Source organism: Lampetra fluviatilis, chromosome 50 (genome assembly GCF_964198595.1).
Source record: "Lampetra fluviatilis chromosome 50, kcLamFluv1.1, whole genome shotgun sequence".
NCBI lineage: Eukaryota > Metazoa > Chordata > Hyperoartia > Petromyzontiformes > Petromyzontidae > Lampetra > Lampetra fluviatilis.
The window spans coordinates 1,768,797-1,785,980 of NC_136324.1; the positions used below are offsets into that span (position 1 = coordinate 1,768,797).

Consider the following 17,184-nt stretch of genomic DNA (forward strand, 5'->3'; position numbering starts at 1 on the left):
GCGTTATTGTTGTAAAAGTAGACGTAAAACCAATATACAGTAAAACCTTTGATTGCGAGTAACTTGGTCTGCGAGTGTTTTGCAAGACGAGCATTTTTTAAAATAAATATTAACTGGATAAACGAGCGAGGTCTTGCAATACGAACAGTACGTATACGCTTTGTCTGCCAAGCGTCACGTGATCACAACTGATATACGAGTGCTTTGAATTACAAACACGTTTCCGGAACGAATTATGCTCGCAATCCAAGGTTTTACTGTATATCAAACGTGCATTTAAATATTCAGAAAAAATGGTATAGTTCAAATACAATCCTACGTTTGCTCGACACATTTCAGAATGTCTCTGCAAAGTCCCCGTTGCACACAAGCCCCCGATGCCAGGTGACATTTGTTGATCCAAATTGACTGACATGTTTTTCCTCCCCCTAGTAAAATCCATGCAAGATTTCGCCAAGCTTGTCTTGCATAAACAATTATTTTTTAAATGCAAATGGTTAAATAATGAGCTTACGGCGGATCTAGGCATTTGTACTTTTGTCCGAAACGGAAATAAGGTAACTTCACCAAAAGAGATGCTCACTTAATGGGTATAATTCCCAGGCTTGCATTTTTTTAAAATCTAGGTTAAAATATATTCGAAAGTTGTGCAATAATTACCCCCATCTATCAGTGCCTAAGAATTAAAAAAAAGAATAATAAATGACTCACATTATTAACTCTGGCACATAAAACAGACTGTTATAATGAAGGAAATAGTGAAAGCATTATTTTCAGTTCATTATCATCTCAATTAATAAGCTTCACCATCCATCATTTCAGAGCTTTCTGCAGACTCAGGCCAAGGCATGGAAGCGATAAACGGTGCTTCAGGGACCATATCCAGAGCAAGACACCTTCCAGACAGATCACACGTTTGGTCATATATTGCAATGCAAATGCACTCCTTATCCCTCACTTTTTTGGGAACAAATAAACGCAACACTTTTGATTTAACCATCATCATCATCATCAGCTTTTGTCAATCCACTGTTGATAACTTCCCTTTCAATGGTATTTAACGTATATTCTTGTCTGTTTACATATTCGTACAACAGTCTCCCTATAGCTGTTTAATGTTCTGTAACTTAATTGTCATTATATAATTAGAAGTAGACAAAATAACAATTCTGCCCATGACAGCTTGCACTGCAGGCCTGTATTATTTTATATTGATTTATGTTTGCACGATATGTTTGATTTCTCACAAGACACAGTTGTTCCTAATCTAATGTTTATTGTCTACATTGCTGCACTTTATATTATGTGCTCTGCATTTGTAATTTCTGGTGACCCTACCAGGTCACGCTTGCAATTGACACTCATCCTGGTCTCTTGAGTTCTGACCTGTTCCAAAAAAATTGACATTAGTTGACTAAGTGTTCCCAAGCTGTTTAACTATACCTGGACGAACCATGTACACGACTTACAACCTATTTATATGCTTCTGCTTATTACACTTTTAGTTAATTTAGAAAATGGTTTATAATATTTGAACACGGAGTGTCTGCTGCTACTGCTGTGTCCTGTACAGCGCTTTGAGATCCTTGGTGAAAAGCCGCTACATAATAAATATAATTATTATTACAATAAACACAATGGCATCTTGGCTCAACAGCACAGACTGAGCAGCAAGCATCATACCACTTTTTAGACTAAGAGACACACATCCAGAACAGGATGTACAAATTAGGGTTCACTTACACCACACATTCAACAACAACGGTGACGTGAATTGCATTTGCTGCTGCTGACTTGGGAAATCAGAAAACCCTTAAGTGGATCAGAGGAAACGCGCGAGCCGGAGTGTCGTGCACCTGCAGCAATGTGTACCCAGAGGACCGTCAGTGTGATTTGCATGAAAGGCACAGAAGGCACAAGTGCCCCGTTAGGCGTATAGCAGCACGGATCGATTCATCGATTAACATTGATTCTTAACTGTAGAATCACGTGGGTAAGAATCCATGTTTTTTTCAATGTGCATAATGGGGGAGTTCACACAATCCCTCCGGCCACTTGAGGCGCTGTTATTCACCACAATGTAAAACAAAAAACTGAATTTGATTCTCGAATCGAATCGGCGAAATTCTGAGACTGCTGAAATATTAGCCGGCTCTGCGAAATTCTAAGATGAATATGTCTCGCGTGGCCGACGCCGTCATTGTTGCAACGCTTTACGAGAGGGCAGCCCTCTCCTTGCTCCGCCTTGTGCATCCCGCTTTAGCACAGCCGGGAAAAAAAAAAAGAGTTATGATGTTATTAGAAATGACAGCGGAGCAACTGTAACAACCAAGATGAATGCGGACTCACAATTTCAAGCGCAGTCGTGTCAATATCCGTCTTTTGGAGAAAGAAAAAAAAAATCTCAAAGGTCATTTCTATGGTAAATGATTGTGAGCGAGCAATTATTTAAACATCTATCATGTCAAAAATATTCTATGGCTGTATCAATTTTTAAACTCGCCGTTAAGCTCCTTCGGTATGCGGAGACAGAGTCAGGAGCAAAAGAAGTCCATTGCAGCTCAAACATCTCGTCGCTGCAGTCCACTGCAACGCAATAATGAAGCAAATACTGCTCGGTAGGTTACTTAAAATAACAATAAATTACAATTCATCGCTGTATGTAAGTACGTTGGAACTTCTTTCGCGCCGTACGTAGCCAACCGGTGTACGACAGAGGTCGCAAACGGGTTTTGATCCCTTACCCGTACCCGTACCCGGCCGCACTAGGGTCGCAAATGGGTACCCGTACCCGTTCCCGTTCCCTACCCGTACCCGTACCCTACCCGAAATGAGTGACAAACGGTTACTCACTAGTGACTCACGGCCTACCCGTACCCGTACCCGGCCGCACTAGGGTCGCAAATGGGTACCCGTACCCGTTCCCGTTCCCTACCCGTACCCATACCCTACCCGAAATGAGTGACAAACGGTTACTCACTAGTGACTCACGGCCTACCCGTACCCGTACCCGGCCGCACCAGGGTCGCAAACGGCTACCCGTACCCGTCCGGGTACGGGTAGCCGGGTATCGGGTAGGGTACGGGTATCGGGTACCCGGTTGCGACCTCTGGTGTACGAAGGCCTCCCCGACACCGTGTCGGTCATGAGCCTTGTTTGACCATACTTCACTGCGCTGGTTGGTGCAGGTTTGTTAGATGGGAAAGGGGGGGGAGAGGGAGGACACTCGCTCACTACTGATGATAGCCATGGTTGCTGACTCCAAATCGCAGTGCGCTTTAACCACTGCGTTGCTCCTTCATTCTGATTTAAAATGTTTTCACCATAATTATATATATTTTAGGTGTTCAATAAAATATGTTATTATACAGAGGTGGTTAACTTAATTGTAATTTCAATCTCACAGCTGCCAACCTAAAACTAAATGAAAACAAAGAACACCTGATTGAATCAATGGAATAAAACGGCAGTTGACGTTTGCGACATCATTGTGCGTATGTCCAAGGTTGAAGCTTCTTTCACAGTGGCACTTTGTGCGGTTCAGACAATGGAATTGGGCAACAAAAGACTCAAGAGATATTTTGCAATTCTTCAACGTCGTCCTTGATTCAAGGTAAATCGGGTGCATGGGGTAGTATAATAATTTGGCCCTGGTGATCAGCGTTAATTCCGAAAGGTAAACAAAGTGCATCTATCATAAACATTCCATTGCTTAGTTTCCCCCAGGCCTGGGGGAGAGGTAGCAAAGCACGTTGATTGCAGAATCAAAAGTCATTAACAAACGGTGTTATCAACGTGTAAAATAGGGGTCAATCACTGATAAAAAAAAAAGTTACACTTTTAACAAGAGCTGATGTAAATAACCACTGTCCTTCACGCCATATGGAGGTTTTCTTTTTCAATACATTGCCTTCCATCGCTTTTATAGCTGATTGCTGCAGCGTACATTTATACAGCAATGTACGTCTTTTATAGGTATCCCCAACGTTATGCTTTTATGACACGCAGTAAAATAGCATCTATAGCTTGTATTCATTTAGTACTTTAATTGAAGGATACTATAAACACCCCGAGAACAGCATGCGTAATAAAGCGGGAAATACACGCCAAGCTCATATGCAAAGGGGAGGTGAAATGATTGCTTCAGGGCTGAAATGTAATGTCCAACAATTGAGCTGAAGTTAAATACGTGAAAATCAGCATGCACACACAAAATGCAATAACCTCCTTTGAATGTTGCCCCTGCAATGAAATTACCATGGTACTGATGTTTGCCCAAACCAATTTTTTGGTTGAGCCGTTACATATTGCAAACCTGTTGCTTTTTCCATCTTTTTACAAAGGTGCTGTCGGGTACAGCAGGGCGTTACCTTAGAGCCTTGCTTATATGAAAAAAAAACAAGGAATACGACGAAGCATCGAGCGGTGCGACATTGCCTATCCACGGCACAAAGGACACGAGTCTTGGCTCCGGAAACTCAAGTCGCAGTTATAAAACCATAACCAGCAGTTTTTTTTCGCGAGATCCGGGCACACGTGTGGCTACATCAGAAGATGCGTTCAACAAGAGAGACGCACGCTTCGAGCAGCTTTGCATTTTGTGCAGCGCGTGTGTCAATAAGTGTGTGCGTCTGTCCGTCTGTGTGTCTGTGTGTCAATAAGTGTGTGCGTCTGTCCGTCTGTGTGTCTGTGTGTCAATAAGTGTGTGCGTCTGTGTGTCTCCGCCTCACTCATCGTGTTCTTAATGGGAATACAAATGAACCCGGTAATCTGAGCGAGGCGCGTGCAGGTGTGACGGTCGCACGCCATGAGCGAGGTGTGTGGTGTTTGCAGGTGTGACGATCGCACGCCGTGAGCGAGGTGTGTGGTGTGTGCAGGTGTGACGATCGCACGCCATGAGCGAGGCGTGTGGTGTTTGCAGGTGTGACGATCGCACGCCGTGAGCGAGGTGTGTGGTGTGTGCAGGTGTGACGGTCGCACGCCATGAGCGAGGCGTGTGGTGTTTGCAGGTGTGACGATCGCACGCCGTGAGCGAGGTGTGTGGTGTGTGCAGGTGTGACGGTCGCACGCCGTGGGCGAGGCGTGTGGTGTGTGCAGGTGTGACGGTCGCACGCCATGAGCGAGGCGTGTGGTGTGTGCAGGTGTGACGGTCGCACGCCATGAGCGAGGCGCGTGCAGGTGTGACGGTCGCACGCCATGAGCAAGGCGTGTGGTGTGTGCAGGTGTGACGGTCGCACGCCATGAGCGAGGCGTGTGGTGTGTGCAGGTGTGACGGTCGCACGCCATGAGCGAGGCGCGTGCAGGTGTGACGGTCGCACGCCGTGAGCGAGGTGTGTGGTGTGTGCAGGTGTGACGGTCGCACGCCATGAGCGAGGCGCGTGCAGGTGTGACGGTCGCACGCCATGAGCGAGGCGTGTGGTGTGTGCAGGTGTGACGGTCGCACGCCATGAGCGAGGCGCGTGCAGGTGTGACGGTCGCACGCCGTGAGCGAGGTGTGTGGTGTGTGCAGGTGTGACGGTCGCACGCCATGAGCGAGGCGCGTGCAGGTGTGACGGTCGCACGCCATGAGCGAGGCGTGTGGTGTGTGCAGGTGTGACGGTCGCACGCCATGAGCGAGGCGTGTGGTGTGTGCAGGTGTGACGGTCGCACGCCATGAGCGAGGCGCGTGCAGGTGTGACGGTCGCACGCCGTGAGCGAGGCGTGTGGTGTGTGCAGGTGTGACGGTCGCACGCCATGAGCAAGGCGTGTGGTGTGTGCAGGTGTGACGGTCGCACGCCATGAGTGAGGCGCGTGCAGGTGTAACGGTCGCACGCCGTGAGCGAGGCGTGTGGTGTGTGCAGGTGTGACGATCTCACGCCATGAGCGAGGTGTGTGGCGTGTGCAGGTGTGACGGTCGCACGCCGTGAGCGAGGCGCGTGCAGGTGTGACGGTCGCACGCCATGAGCAAGGCGTGTGGTGTGTGCAGGTGTGACGGTCGCACGCCATGAGCGAGGCGCGTGCAGGTGTGACGATCTCACGCCATGAGCGAGGCGTGTGGTGTGTGCAGGTGTGACGGTCGCACGCCATGAGCGAGGCGCGTGCAGGTGTGACGGTCGCACGCCATGAGCGAGGCGTGTGGTGTGTGCAGGTGTGACGGTCGCACGCCATGAGCGAGGCGCGTGCAGGTGTGACGGTCGCACGCCATGAGCGAGGCGTGTGGTGTGTGCAGGTGTGACGGTCGCACGCCGTGGGCGAGGCGTGTGGTGTGTGCAGGTGTGACGGTCGCACGCCATGAGCGAGGCGCGTGCAGGTGTGACGGTCGCACGCCATGAGCAAGGCGTGTGGTGTGTGCAGGTGTGACGGTCGCACGCCGTGGGCGAGGCGTGTGGCGTGTGCAGGTGTGACGGTCGCACGCCATGAGCGAGGCGCGTGCAGGTGTGACGGTCGCACGCCATGAGCAAGGCGTGTGGTGTGTGCAGGTGTGACGGTCGCACGCCATGAGCGAGGCGCGTGCAGGTGTGACGGTCGCACGCCATGAGCGAGGCGTGTGGTGTGTGCAGGTGTGACGGTCGCACGCCGTGGGCGAGGCGTGTGGTGTGTGCAGGTGTGACGGTCGCACGCCATGAGCGAGGCGTGTGGTGTGTGCAGGTGTGACGGTCGCACGCCGTGAGCGAGGCGTGTGGTGTGTGCAGGTGTGACGGTCGCACGCCATGAGCGAGGCGTGTGGTGTGTGCAGGTGTGACGGTCGCACGTCGTGAGCGAGGTGTGTGGTGTGTGCAGGTGTGACGGTCGCACGCCATGAGCGAGGCGTGTGGTGTGTGCAGGTGTGACGGTCGCACGCCATGAGCGAGGCGCGTGCAGGTGTGACGGTCGCACGCCATGAGCGAGGCGTGTGGTGTGTGCAGGTGTGACGGTCGCACGCCATGAGCGAGGCGTGTGGTGTGTGCAGGTGTGACGGTCGCACGCCGTGAGCGAGGCGTGTGGTGTGTGCAGGTGTGACGGTCGCACGCCATGAGCGAGGCGTGTGGTGTGTGCAGGTGTGACGGTCGCACGCCGTGAGCGAGGTGTGTGGTGTGTGCAGGTGTGACGGTCGCACGCCATGAGCGAGGCGTGTAGTGTGTGCAGGTGTGACGGTCGCACGCCATGAGCGAGGCGTGTGGTGTGTGCAGGTGTGACGGTCGCACGCCGTGAGCGAGGCGTGTGGTGTGTGCAGGTGTGACGGTCGCACGCCGTGAGCGAGGTGTGTGGTGTGTGCAGGTGTGACGGTCGCACGCCATGAGCGAGGCGTGTGGTGTGTGCAGGTGTGACGGTCGCACGCCGTGGGCGAGGCGTGTGGTGTGTGCAGGTGTGACGGTCGCACGCCGTGAGCGAGGCGTGTGGTGTGTGCAGGTGTGACGGTCGCACGCCGTGGGCGAGGCGTGTGGTGTGTGCAGGTGTGACGGTCGCACGCCGTGAGCGAGGTGTGTGGTGTGTGCAGGTGTGACGGTCGCACGCCATGAGCGAGGCGTGTGGTGTGTGCAGGTGTGACGGTCGCACGCCGTGGGCGAGGCGTGTGGTGTGTGCAGGTGTGACGGTCGCACGCCATGAGCGAGGCGTGTGGTGTGTGCAGGTGTGACGGTCGCACGCCGTGAGCGAGGCGTGTGGTGTGTGCAGGTGTGACGGTCGCACGCCGTGAGCGAGGTGTGTGGTGTGTGCAGGTGTGACGGTCGCACGCCATGAGCGAGGTGTGTGGTGTGTGCAGGTGTGACGGTCGCACGCCATGAGCGAGGCGTGTGGTGTGTGCAGGTGTGACGGTCGCACGCCGTGAGCGAGGTGTGTGGTGTGTGCAGGTGTGACGGTCGCACGCCATGAGCGAGGCATGTGGTGTGTGCAGGTGTGACGGTCGCACGCCGTGAGCGAGGTGTGTGGTGTGTGCAGGTGTGACGGTCGCACGCCGTGAGCGAGGCGTGTGGTGTGTGCAGGTGTGACGGTCGCACACCGTGAGCGAGGCGTGTGGTGTGTGCAGGTGTGACGGTCGCACGCCATGAGCGAGGCGTGTGGTGTGTGCAGGTGTGACGGTCGCACGCCGTGAGCGAGGCGTGTGGTGTGTGCAGGTGTGACGGTCGCACACCGTGAGCGAGGCGTGTGGTGTGTGCAGGTGTGACGGTCGCACGCCGTGAGCGAGGTGTGTGGTGTGTGCAGGTGTGACGGTCGCACGCCGTGGGGGGAGGTGTGTGGTGTGTGCAGGTGTGACGGTCGCACACCGTGAGCGAGGCGTGTGGTGTGTGCAGGTGTGACGGTCGCACGCCGTGGGGGGAGGTGTGTGGTGTGTGCAGGTGTGACGGTCGCACGCAGTGAGCGAGGTGTGTGGTGTGTGCAGGTGTGACGGTCGCACGCCGTGGGGGGAGGTGTGTGGTGTGTGCAGGTGTGACGGTCGCACACCGTGAGCGAGGCGTGTGGTGTGTGCAGGTGTGACGGTCGCACGCCGTGAGCGAGGCGTGTGGTGTGTGCAGGTGTGACGATCTCACGCCGTGAGCGAGGCGCGTGGTGTGTGCAGGTGTGACGGTTTTTGACACGTCTGGCCACGGGAGCGTTGCCGCCCGTCACGACGTTGTTATTGACGTGCGAATATCCAGGGCGGCCTTTAGCAAGTGGCGCAAGAGAGGTATCGAGCGCAAATGAATTTTCTCATTTTACATTTAAAATATTGATGTTTAATAGGCAGATGAAGGAAGGGAAAATAAGAAAAACATCCCAGGGGCAAAACACTATCAAGAAGAAGAAGAAGAAAAAAATCTAACGTTGGTATTTACTGAATATAAGATGAAAGGCAAGATTAGTTTACATCAAAGCATTTCCTGTGTGAAAAATTTGCTGAATCGTGAACGTCATTTTAATACGAGATGTGGAAATTACGAGTCACATTTTCTTCCCACTTGCCATTTTAAGCCCAAGATAATTCAAAATTGATTAACTGATATTTATTTAATATCTTCCATTGCTTCCCCGTGGATTATCAAAATTCCGCGAGAATTTGCACACGGAAGAATCAGCAGAAACTCCGAAGGAAAACAAACTAAAAAAAGAGAAGACCTTTCCTTCAGTTGAGCGCGGTGCCATTTGTTGCAAATTTTGAGAAGTGTTAACAATTGTTTTAAGCACCCTGTAGTTCGTGATACGTGGCTCACGCATCCTTTTCTCTGTGGTGGAGCCAGGCGCGGGGTCAGGCTTACGGAGGGGGAAGGGGGGTGTGCGATGTGGTGCAAGTGGAATAATGATGACAACTCAGCACAATAATACCAAGCCTAATTAAGCACCTAGCAGCGGCACACTAACGAGCGGCATGCTGACCAGGGAGGTGTGTGAAGAAAGAGGCACGTGTTCTGACTTTCCAAAGACCTTAAGACGGTACCCCCACATCGTCCTGTATTTTAATGCAACATTTGGGGGTGCATCTTGTAATCCAGTTGCCTTGTGCGTGTGACCAGATTTGTTTCACTGTATCGACACTGCGCATGAGTTTGGGGTGCGTCTTTTACTTTGCGGAGCTTTTTTTAACCCGCACACTATGGTGGCTTTCCTGGAAAAATCTGTGAAAAGTTCGTCTTCATAAAGACACCCCCTCTTCTGCCACGTACCATCGAGTGCGAGTTACTTTCCAAAGGTAAAAACGAGGCACAGAGGAAAGGGACATTAGGGGAAGCGACTTTGTCGGTGCCTCGGGTGAAAGTGTAAGCCAAGGACGTGGCCGGAGGAGCTGGGCAGCGGCAACAGCAGTAGCAGATGATGATAATTGCTTCATAAACCTCTTCATGATAAGTGGCCGCAATTGAAATGAGATGAAATGGGATGAGAGCTATCGGGCACAACTGCCTTCCTCCCTACATCTCGGAGTTCGCTACTGGGCAGACGCGGCCAAATTGAACAAAAGTCGTTAATGGGGGGGACCTTTAATCTCCCAGAGTTTGAAATTAACAGCGCCAAGTCGTTATGAAAAAAATATAAAAAGTCGCTTTTGGGTATCTGCATAAAAATAAACGGACGCATTTCGGAGTGTAATTATTAGGGAGGGGAAGGACGGTGTTTGAATCGCCGCTGTGACAAAAAATACTGGGAAGTAAAAGCTGAATATTTAACACGGGGAAATTTCACTCTGCTCGTATGAACGAATCCACAGGCTGAATGTAAATAAAGAAAGCGCCCACGCTTTCGCATGTCACAGGCGTGTCATTGTTTCATATGCAGTGCTTATAGGGTTCGAATGTGAACAATGCTACCTAATGCTATTTTATTGACACCAGGCAAAGTTATAAAACTCGTATGAATATAAAGAGGCGGAAAGATTACATTTTAATGAAATGTTGTTCTCAGTGTTATGTTGTGCAACACCCACCCCCCCCCAAACAGTAATTTATGAGTCATCACGAAGTTACACGGTGCATCGTTGTGCAATTTACCACCGTGTACCATACGCTTAAAAAAAAAACATTCCAGTTCATTTCGATTTAAAGCTTTCGTGACTACAGGGATTCATCTTCTTGGTTCTTTCCGTAAAGTCACGTAGAAGGGAAATAATAAAATAATAAAAATAAAACATAATAAAATAATTCCCAGCTTAAATATACGCTCCAAGCCTGGGGTGTTTCATTCAGACGCTGTCTTCCCGACAGACCTGTTCTTCACCTGAGGACGGCTGCTTGCGTTGTGGCCGAAACGTCGTGAGAATTATTTTATTATGTTTTATTTTTTTATTATTTCCCTTCTACGTGACTTTACCGAAAGAAGATGAATTCCAGTTAATTTTATTCAGTAAAGTGTCACGCAATACGGCCGGCCGTTGGACAGCGAATGAAGCAACGTGAGCAAATTGAACAAGTGGATGGAAATGGGAGGAGTATCCAATGCAAAGTTGTTGAGCAAATATCACGGACAGAGGTAAATGGGACGAATGCCACAATCGCCCGATGCCTTTGAGAAAGGACGCGGCTCACATAGCCGGAGAGAGAGAGAGAGAACACGGTTTTCTGGAAAGGCCGTGAGATGCCCTGCATTATTTTCAACCGACTTTGTGACGTACATGATGTATCCCTCTCCGACGCGCTTTCGGGTTGTCACCGCGCGTTGATCGGCACGATGTCCGACGTTTCGAACCACGTGCCGTGAGTTCTTTCGAGAAACCGAGAAAACGAAGCTCCCAGCACGTGGTGGTGTGGGGGGGGGGGGTGCGAAACGTTGGCCATTAAAGTCGAAGAGCGTCCGCGGGTACAATACAAAAAACACATCTAAGAGATATCCAGCGCAACCACAAAAAAAAAACATGCCGAGGAATAAGATTTAAATCCTAGGTTTTAGTTCTATATTACATGACTGTCTACTTGTATATTATAATAGATTTTTGCCGTGTACTCACAAACCGCTAGGAGATGAAAGGTGCCTCCATGAACGACCTTTGTTCAATTTGGCCATGTCTGCCCAGTGGCGGCACTCTGAGATGCAGAGAACAGCGGCTGCCTGATAGCTCTCAAACCCATTGCACTGTCTTGTTGCTCTATCTAAGGGAGCGATGCTGCATGAAGACAAGTATGTAGTTGAAAGCAAAACGCGAAATGGATGGGTAATAAGGGATGTCACCGCACTGTGCAAGGCTGCTGTAAGCATTATAATCACGTACCTCACCAATACACGCCGGGGTGTGTAAATTAAATAGGCCATAGCGTTATTCAAAATGCCAAAAAAAAACATCAAAAATAGAAATAATCTTAGCATGATGAAGACGATGCATCTCGCTTCATGATCTGACAGCAGTGGTAATACTGGAGTCTCCCTCAATACAATACTGAAGGTGAAAGGGTAAAGGTGCAGCTGTACAATTTCTTTCTCACGTGACAGCTGATGGAAGGGCCCCCACTAGGAAGGCCCTCTAGAGAGCTCCTCTCCTCAAGAGGGTGTTTGAGTACCCACACTTCACCCCACCACACGTGACCTGCCGATCGACCCACTGTGCCGTGCCCATACACAGCGCTGGGTGGACAGAGGAGGGAGGATTTTAAGAAGCTTACGCCACTTTCTCACTGCCACGCCAGGTATTTTGAATCAAACCCTGTGATCTCTGGATCACAAGTCCACTGCGATAACCATGAAACCGCAGCGGCATCCCAAAGTTTTGACTGTCACAAATAAACTAAAATAAACATGCATTGGAAGCGAGGGATTATCAGTTTGGCAGGTACTCAAGATGTGATGCCACGTGACTGCTGAAACCACCTGCTAGGCAAGCATTTGTGCTAGTCATCACACCACGGCAGCATCGCTGGCAATCTTAGAGGACCTCTTAAAATAACCATCACAACAATAATAATTATCATAACACTGACGACACGGCCAGGTCCCCAAACCGTACCGCCTCGTGACCGCCCCCCCCCCCCCCCCGTCATTGGGGGGCGGAGGAGGCGGCCGGAACGTACCTGCAGGGATGAGTCGGCGGGGACACCCGCCCGCTGGAAGGTCACCAGCTGCTCCTTGGTGGAGGCAGTCCAGGAGCCCAGCTGCCTCACCTCCTGCTGCAGCTCCGTCAGAGTGCGCAGGATATCCGACAGGTGCCTGTCCCGCTCCGGAAGCGCGCCCGACACCTGCGGGGCAGATGGCGGCACGTGGGCGTTCAAACGGCGACGCCCGTGCTCCCGCCCGCTTCCGATCCGTTCGCCGTAACCAACGCTGAAATGCTGCCATCGCCGAGGGCAACGGTGCCACGGTTACATCTTGCAATGGCGCCGTCAAGAGCACGCCATCAGGGAGGGCCGGCGCTGCACGCGACGAGGCGGTGCGGGAAACAAATAAATGACACAGAGCCATCTTTGTCTTCTGCGTGCTGACATTTACACACCCCGGCATGTGCTCGCTTTGGGATAGGTCGATGAGCAATGGTGCATTGCCTGGAAAAGAACTTTGCCCTGTCAGGATCGTACGTAGAACAGGGAACAAAACCCACAAGGGCGCTCATCGGCACGCACGATGTACGCGCACACTGGTGCAGTTAAGAACACAAAAATAACTGGAGGCGTCACGAAGACAAGTGCATCTTAGGTCAGCCACCATTAAAACTGGATTCAACTGTATCGTTCATAATCTGCGCATGAGAATAACTCTGATAGCCAAAATAGGTGTGTGCAAGAGTGCGAGCACAAACAAACACACACACCAAACACACACAACAACAACAACAACCACCATTCGCCACTAAGCGGCGGCGATGTCACCACAGAGCTTGTGCAAGGCTATGTGCACGTTAAGGCCACACACACTCACACACAGGCATGCATGCACACACATTGGCAAGTCCTGAAGATGGAAAGTAAGCATTTAAATCAAGGACGGAGGGACGGATGGATGCATCCAGACAAGCTTGAAAGCACATTAGACACTGCACCAGGTGTTAGCACCGGCATGAAATTATGCACGGGGCGCAAGTGTGCGCATGAGCAGCCAGCGCGGGGAGGTGCGCTGGCTGCTCCCGAGCCGCATATATAGCCCCTCGGATTCACGGACGGCACGGATGGCAACGGCGTCCAAGCATGCGAAGGCACGAAGGCGCGCTTTGGCGCGTGAGCGTCGCACGAGCAAGTGCCCACGCGACAGTTGCCTGCATTCAAGGCATTTGTGGGGGGCGGAGGGGGATAATGTATGCACGCAAAGGGACACTGTGTACGTGGGCCAAACACGGACCACACGGCATGAATATTGAGACAAACGTTCACACAGTTGGTGCGAGCGAAAAAAAAGTCAAAGTCAATGTGATTTCCTGGCCATGCATGTATGTGTACATTGAACTTCCACCGTACGTTGCCAACCGTGGCTCATCAGAGGTGCGACAGCATTGTCAACTTTTCAGGCCTGAGCCAGGGATGGAAATTCCACGATCCTATGGTAGGAGGCGAGTATATCCATAGGACAGCCACACCCCGTTGGGTTCCCCCAGAACGCGGTACTCATTTTAACCAACCAAGCAAGATTTGAACTCGCAGCCTTGGACGAGTGAGCCGCTCACTCTAGCGCTGAGCCACCGGCCTGATCATGTTCACAATCAGATTAAAGCAAAGATGCGACAATAGCCAGGTTAGATGTTTGAGGAAAGCGCAGCTGGTGAGCAACATTAAGTTTAAGTTGATTTTATTTATTTCGCGGATGATCCCGTTTAGCCAGTTGTCGGGCTATATGATGATGGAGATCCACGGTTCGTCAGCACAGCAGCAACTCCGATTAGCACCGTTGGCTACGAACGGTGCGAAAGAAGTTCAACATACATGCAACAACAAAACGAAGACAAACACGTCAATATTGCACGTAACGAGTGTAGGGTCCTTTAAGAATATTGCACAACTAACAAATGATGGATGCAACGGTCATAATATGTACATATGCTGAACTTCTTTCGCACCGTACGAAGCCAACCGTGCTCATCCCAGGTGTGGGAAACGACGCACGATCAAGTCAAAAGAGCGCAAGTGTCATAATGACAGAGGTAGGTTTAGGTGCACGCAAGATCTATGTTTTTTGTCTAAAAGCGACATAAACAAACGCAAATCGAACAAGATAGTGCAAACACGTGAGAGCAAGAGGTTAGGTAGAGGTGCAAGTATGCCCTGTGTTTTAGTTTAACATGGAAGTAAAGAGAAGGAGTGAGGGAGGGAACAGTGGGGTTGTATTATCCAGCCTTGCAGTTTGCGCCCGACTGGGTACTAAAGTTATGCTAAATCATGAAGAAATTGCTGTCAGGTACGAATTTGGATGCACACTCATGCTCAGACACCAACCCATATATACACACATACAAAGCCAAAAGTTCTCCCTATAGTCTTTAACAGACTGTTGGGACAAGTACTGTTAGCAAGCACCTAATGAATGGCTGGCACGGCACACGAGAAGGTTGGTCGCCAGCACCACGTTTTTGTCTCCTGAGTGGTGCTGTTTACACACCGCACCAGGTACTCATTTGAGGCCGACTCGACCTTGGGGAGGCCCAGGATCAATTCAAATAATCATCACCAGTGTTGGCTGTGAACGGGAATTGAACTCGGATCTCCGGCTCCGTAGCGCAGTGCTCCAACCGTTCCCCACAACTGCAGGTGTATGCACAGACACACCCAGCGTATCACAAATACCTACACTTTTCCTACACCAACCAACACACGTGGGGTCAAATTCATACTTCAAAAACACGCCGTGCATTTTTTAAATGTGTAAATGTTTAAGGGGAGTGCCAGATTTGGCCTTTGATGCCTTCTGTAGGGGATTCAGGAGCACTGCATTTTGCCACGTAAGTGCATACTTGGCTTCGTGAACTAACGTTAGCTGCTAAAACATTTAAAGTATCTGTGTGTGTGTGTGCGTTTTGTTGTTGCATGTAAAGCAGCAGGATACTGGAAGCAAATCCCCTGAAGCGTTCATACGAACAGCATTAACGCCCGCCGGATAGAAATCTCACGGCATAAACAATTCAGACGTTGACAGCTCTTAAAGCAGAAACATTAATTGACGATTACAAGCAACTGTGTACTTCAACAACTTTCTTCCTTTAGCCAAAGGAACCGTGATGGACACAGTGACACAAAACGTGCAAATGAATAATAAACAAATCAAATTAATGTCAACCATTCTCATTGCATCACTGGATGAAGACCCCCCATGTTGGTTTTCATCATACTTCACCAAGTTGGTCAGTGTGGGTTGGTGAAAGGTGGGGGGAGAAGGGGGGTGAGGACAGAGGGGTAGGACCGGTTCTGATATCACTTGGCCACTCGCAAACGACATCCCGTGCCATCACAGTTAGCAGCGGACATAAATTGAACTCGGGTCGCTGGGTTCATAGGTCGACGCACTAACCATCGAACCAGCATGCCGCTAGACAGTACCGCGCACGCAAAAATCAAATACAGAATTATTTTCCTCGTGTAAATAATACATGAAGCATTGACGTGGTGTTGTCTAAAACAAAAGCGAGGGAAATCCGATCGTGGTGGGGCCCTCGAGACCCAACGATTTAGCCTACTTGTGGTCATGTGACGATGCCATGCCATCTTATTACACACTTACAGTGTTTGCCCGAGGTCTCCCCTCAGGATGAGTAACAGAGGCCCCCCCCTATCCTGCATTCAGCCACACGCAGTCGGTGCAAGGGGTCAAGCGAGGACCGCTCAGTTTGTTGCAATTTGAGGCCCTTTCATACAAAATGGACTCGAGGGTGCAGCAAAACAAAATGTAACACTGGGCAGAGCGATTGAACGTAGTAGGCCTTTAATTATAACGGAGCTCCAGCTGAGGCAATATCTGTTGTGACAGAAATGTGGATGAAATATAGGGCACGGGGAAACAAAAGCGGTGAAATATTGGCAAAAACGAAGCACATCGAACGCAGTTGTTTGCCAGAGAGAATCAATGCAAAATGGACGAGGGTAAGAATACACGGTGCCTAATAAAAACAACAAATTGTTGCTCAAAACGGCAAAAATAAAAAAGACGCAATTTTGCCCCAGGGAACATGAATGAATAACAAAGTAGTATTTTAAGAGCTGCCCAGCAGAACAAGCGCATTTGCAAGTATCCTGCTCAAGCAAACCAGGAGAGGAGATAGCAGAAAACACGGCAAGGCAAAGAGTGGAAGAGAAGTTCAATCGTGGCAAAATGTTTTTGAATGTCCAAGCCCTAGCCTAAAACAAAACGAATTCTCACTTATGAAACAGGAATATGAAATGGTACCTTATTTAACCGAGAAGTGCACGGATCGAGAGGATTTTTTATATATTTTACTTTTTTAGGATTAAATATAGATTTTAACAAAGCCCTTCATGACCTTTAAAGTTAATAATGTCTGGAGAGCCGCATGAGACGTATTACACAAGTAAGGCGCATCCACTTACAAAACAAACGTGCGCTAAAACATTAACACAACAACAACAACCGCTGTTCACCACCAAGTGGCGGTGACGTCAACACATGCTTGGTGCACTTTAACACCTAAGTACACTTACACGTGTCTGTTCAGGCCCCGTATGGCCCAAACAGACTGTTGGTGCAAGTGCTGTTAGCGAGCACCTATGAAGGCCGAGTACCTATGAAGGCCGGTATGGCAAGAGGGGGTGGGTCGCCTTTGTCTCCCGAGTGCCAATGTTTATACACCCGCTGCACTAGGTACTCATTTGATGCTGAGTCGACCTAGGGGAGACCCAGGAC

At 50.2% G+C, this 17,184-nt stretch overlaps 1 protein-coding gene across 3 annotated transcripts in view; it reads right to left on the bottom strand.

Annotated features, from left to right (window-relative positions):
• The window catches only part of LOC144948610 (dystrophin-like), a 639,922-nt gene that overhangs the window by 154,730 nt on the left and 468,008 nt on the right, over nucleotides 1-17,184 (bottom strand). For all 3 annotated transcript variants that reach the window (XM_078878206.1, XM_078878207.1, XM_078878208.1), the window contains one exon: nucleotides 12,423-12,587. In XM_078878206.1, coding sequence (XP_078734332.1) covers nucleotides 12,423-12,587 — 165 coding nt within the window. The remainder of the gene's footprint in view (nucleotides 1-12,422; nucleotides 12,588-17,184) is intronic.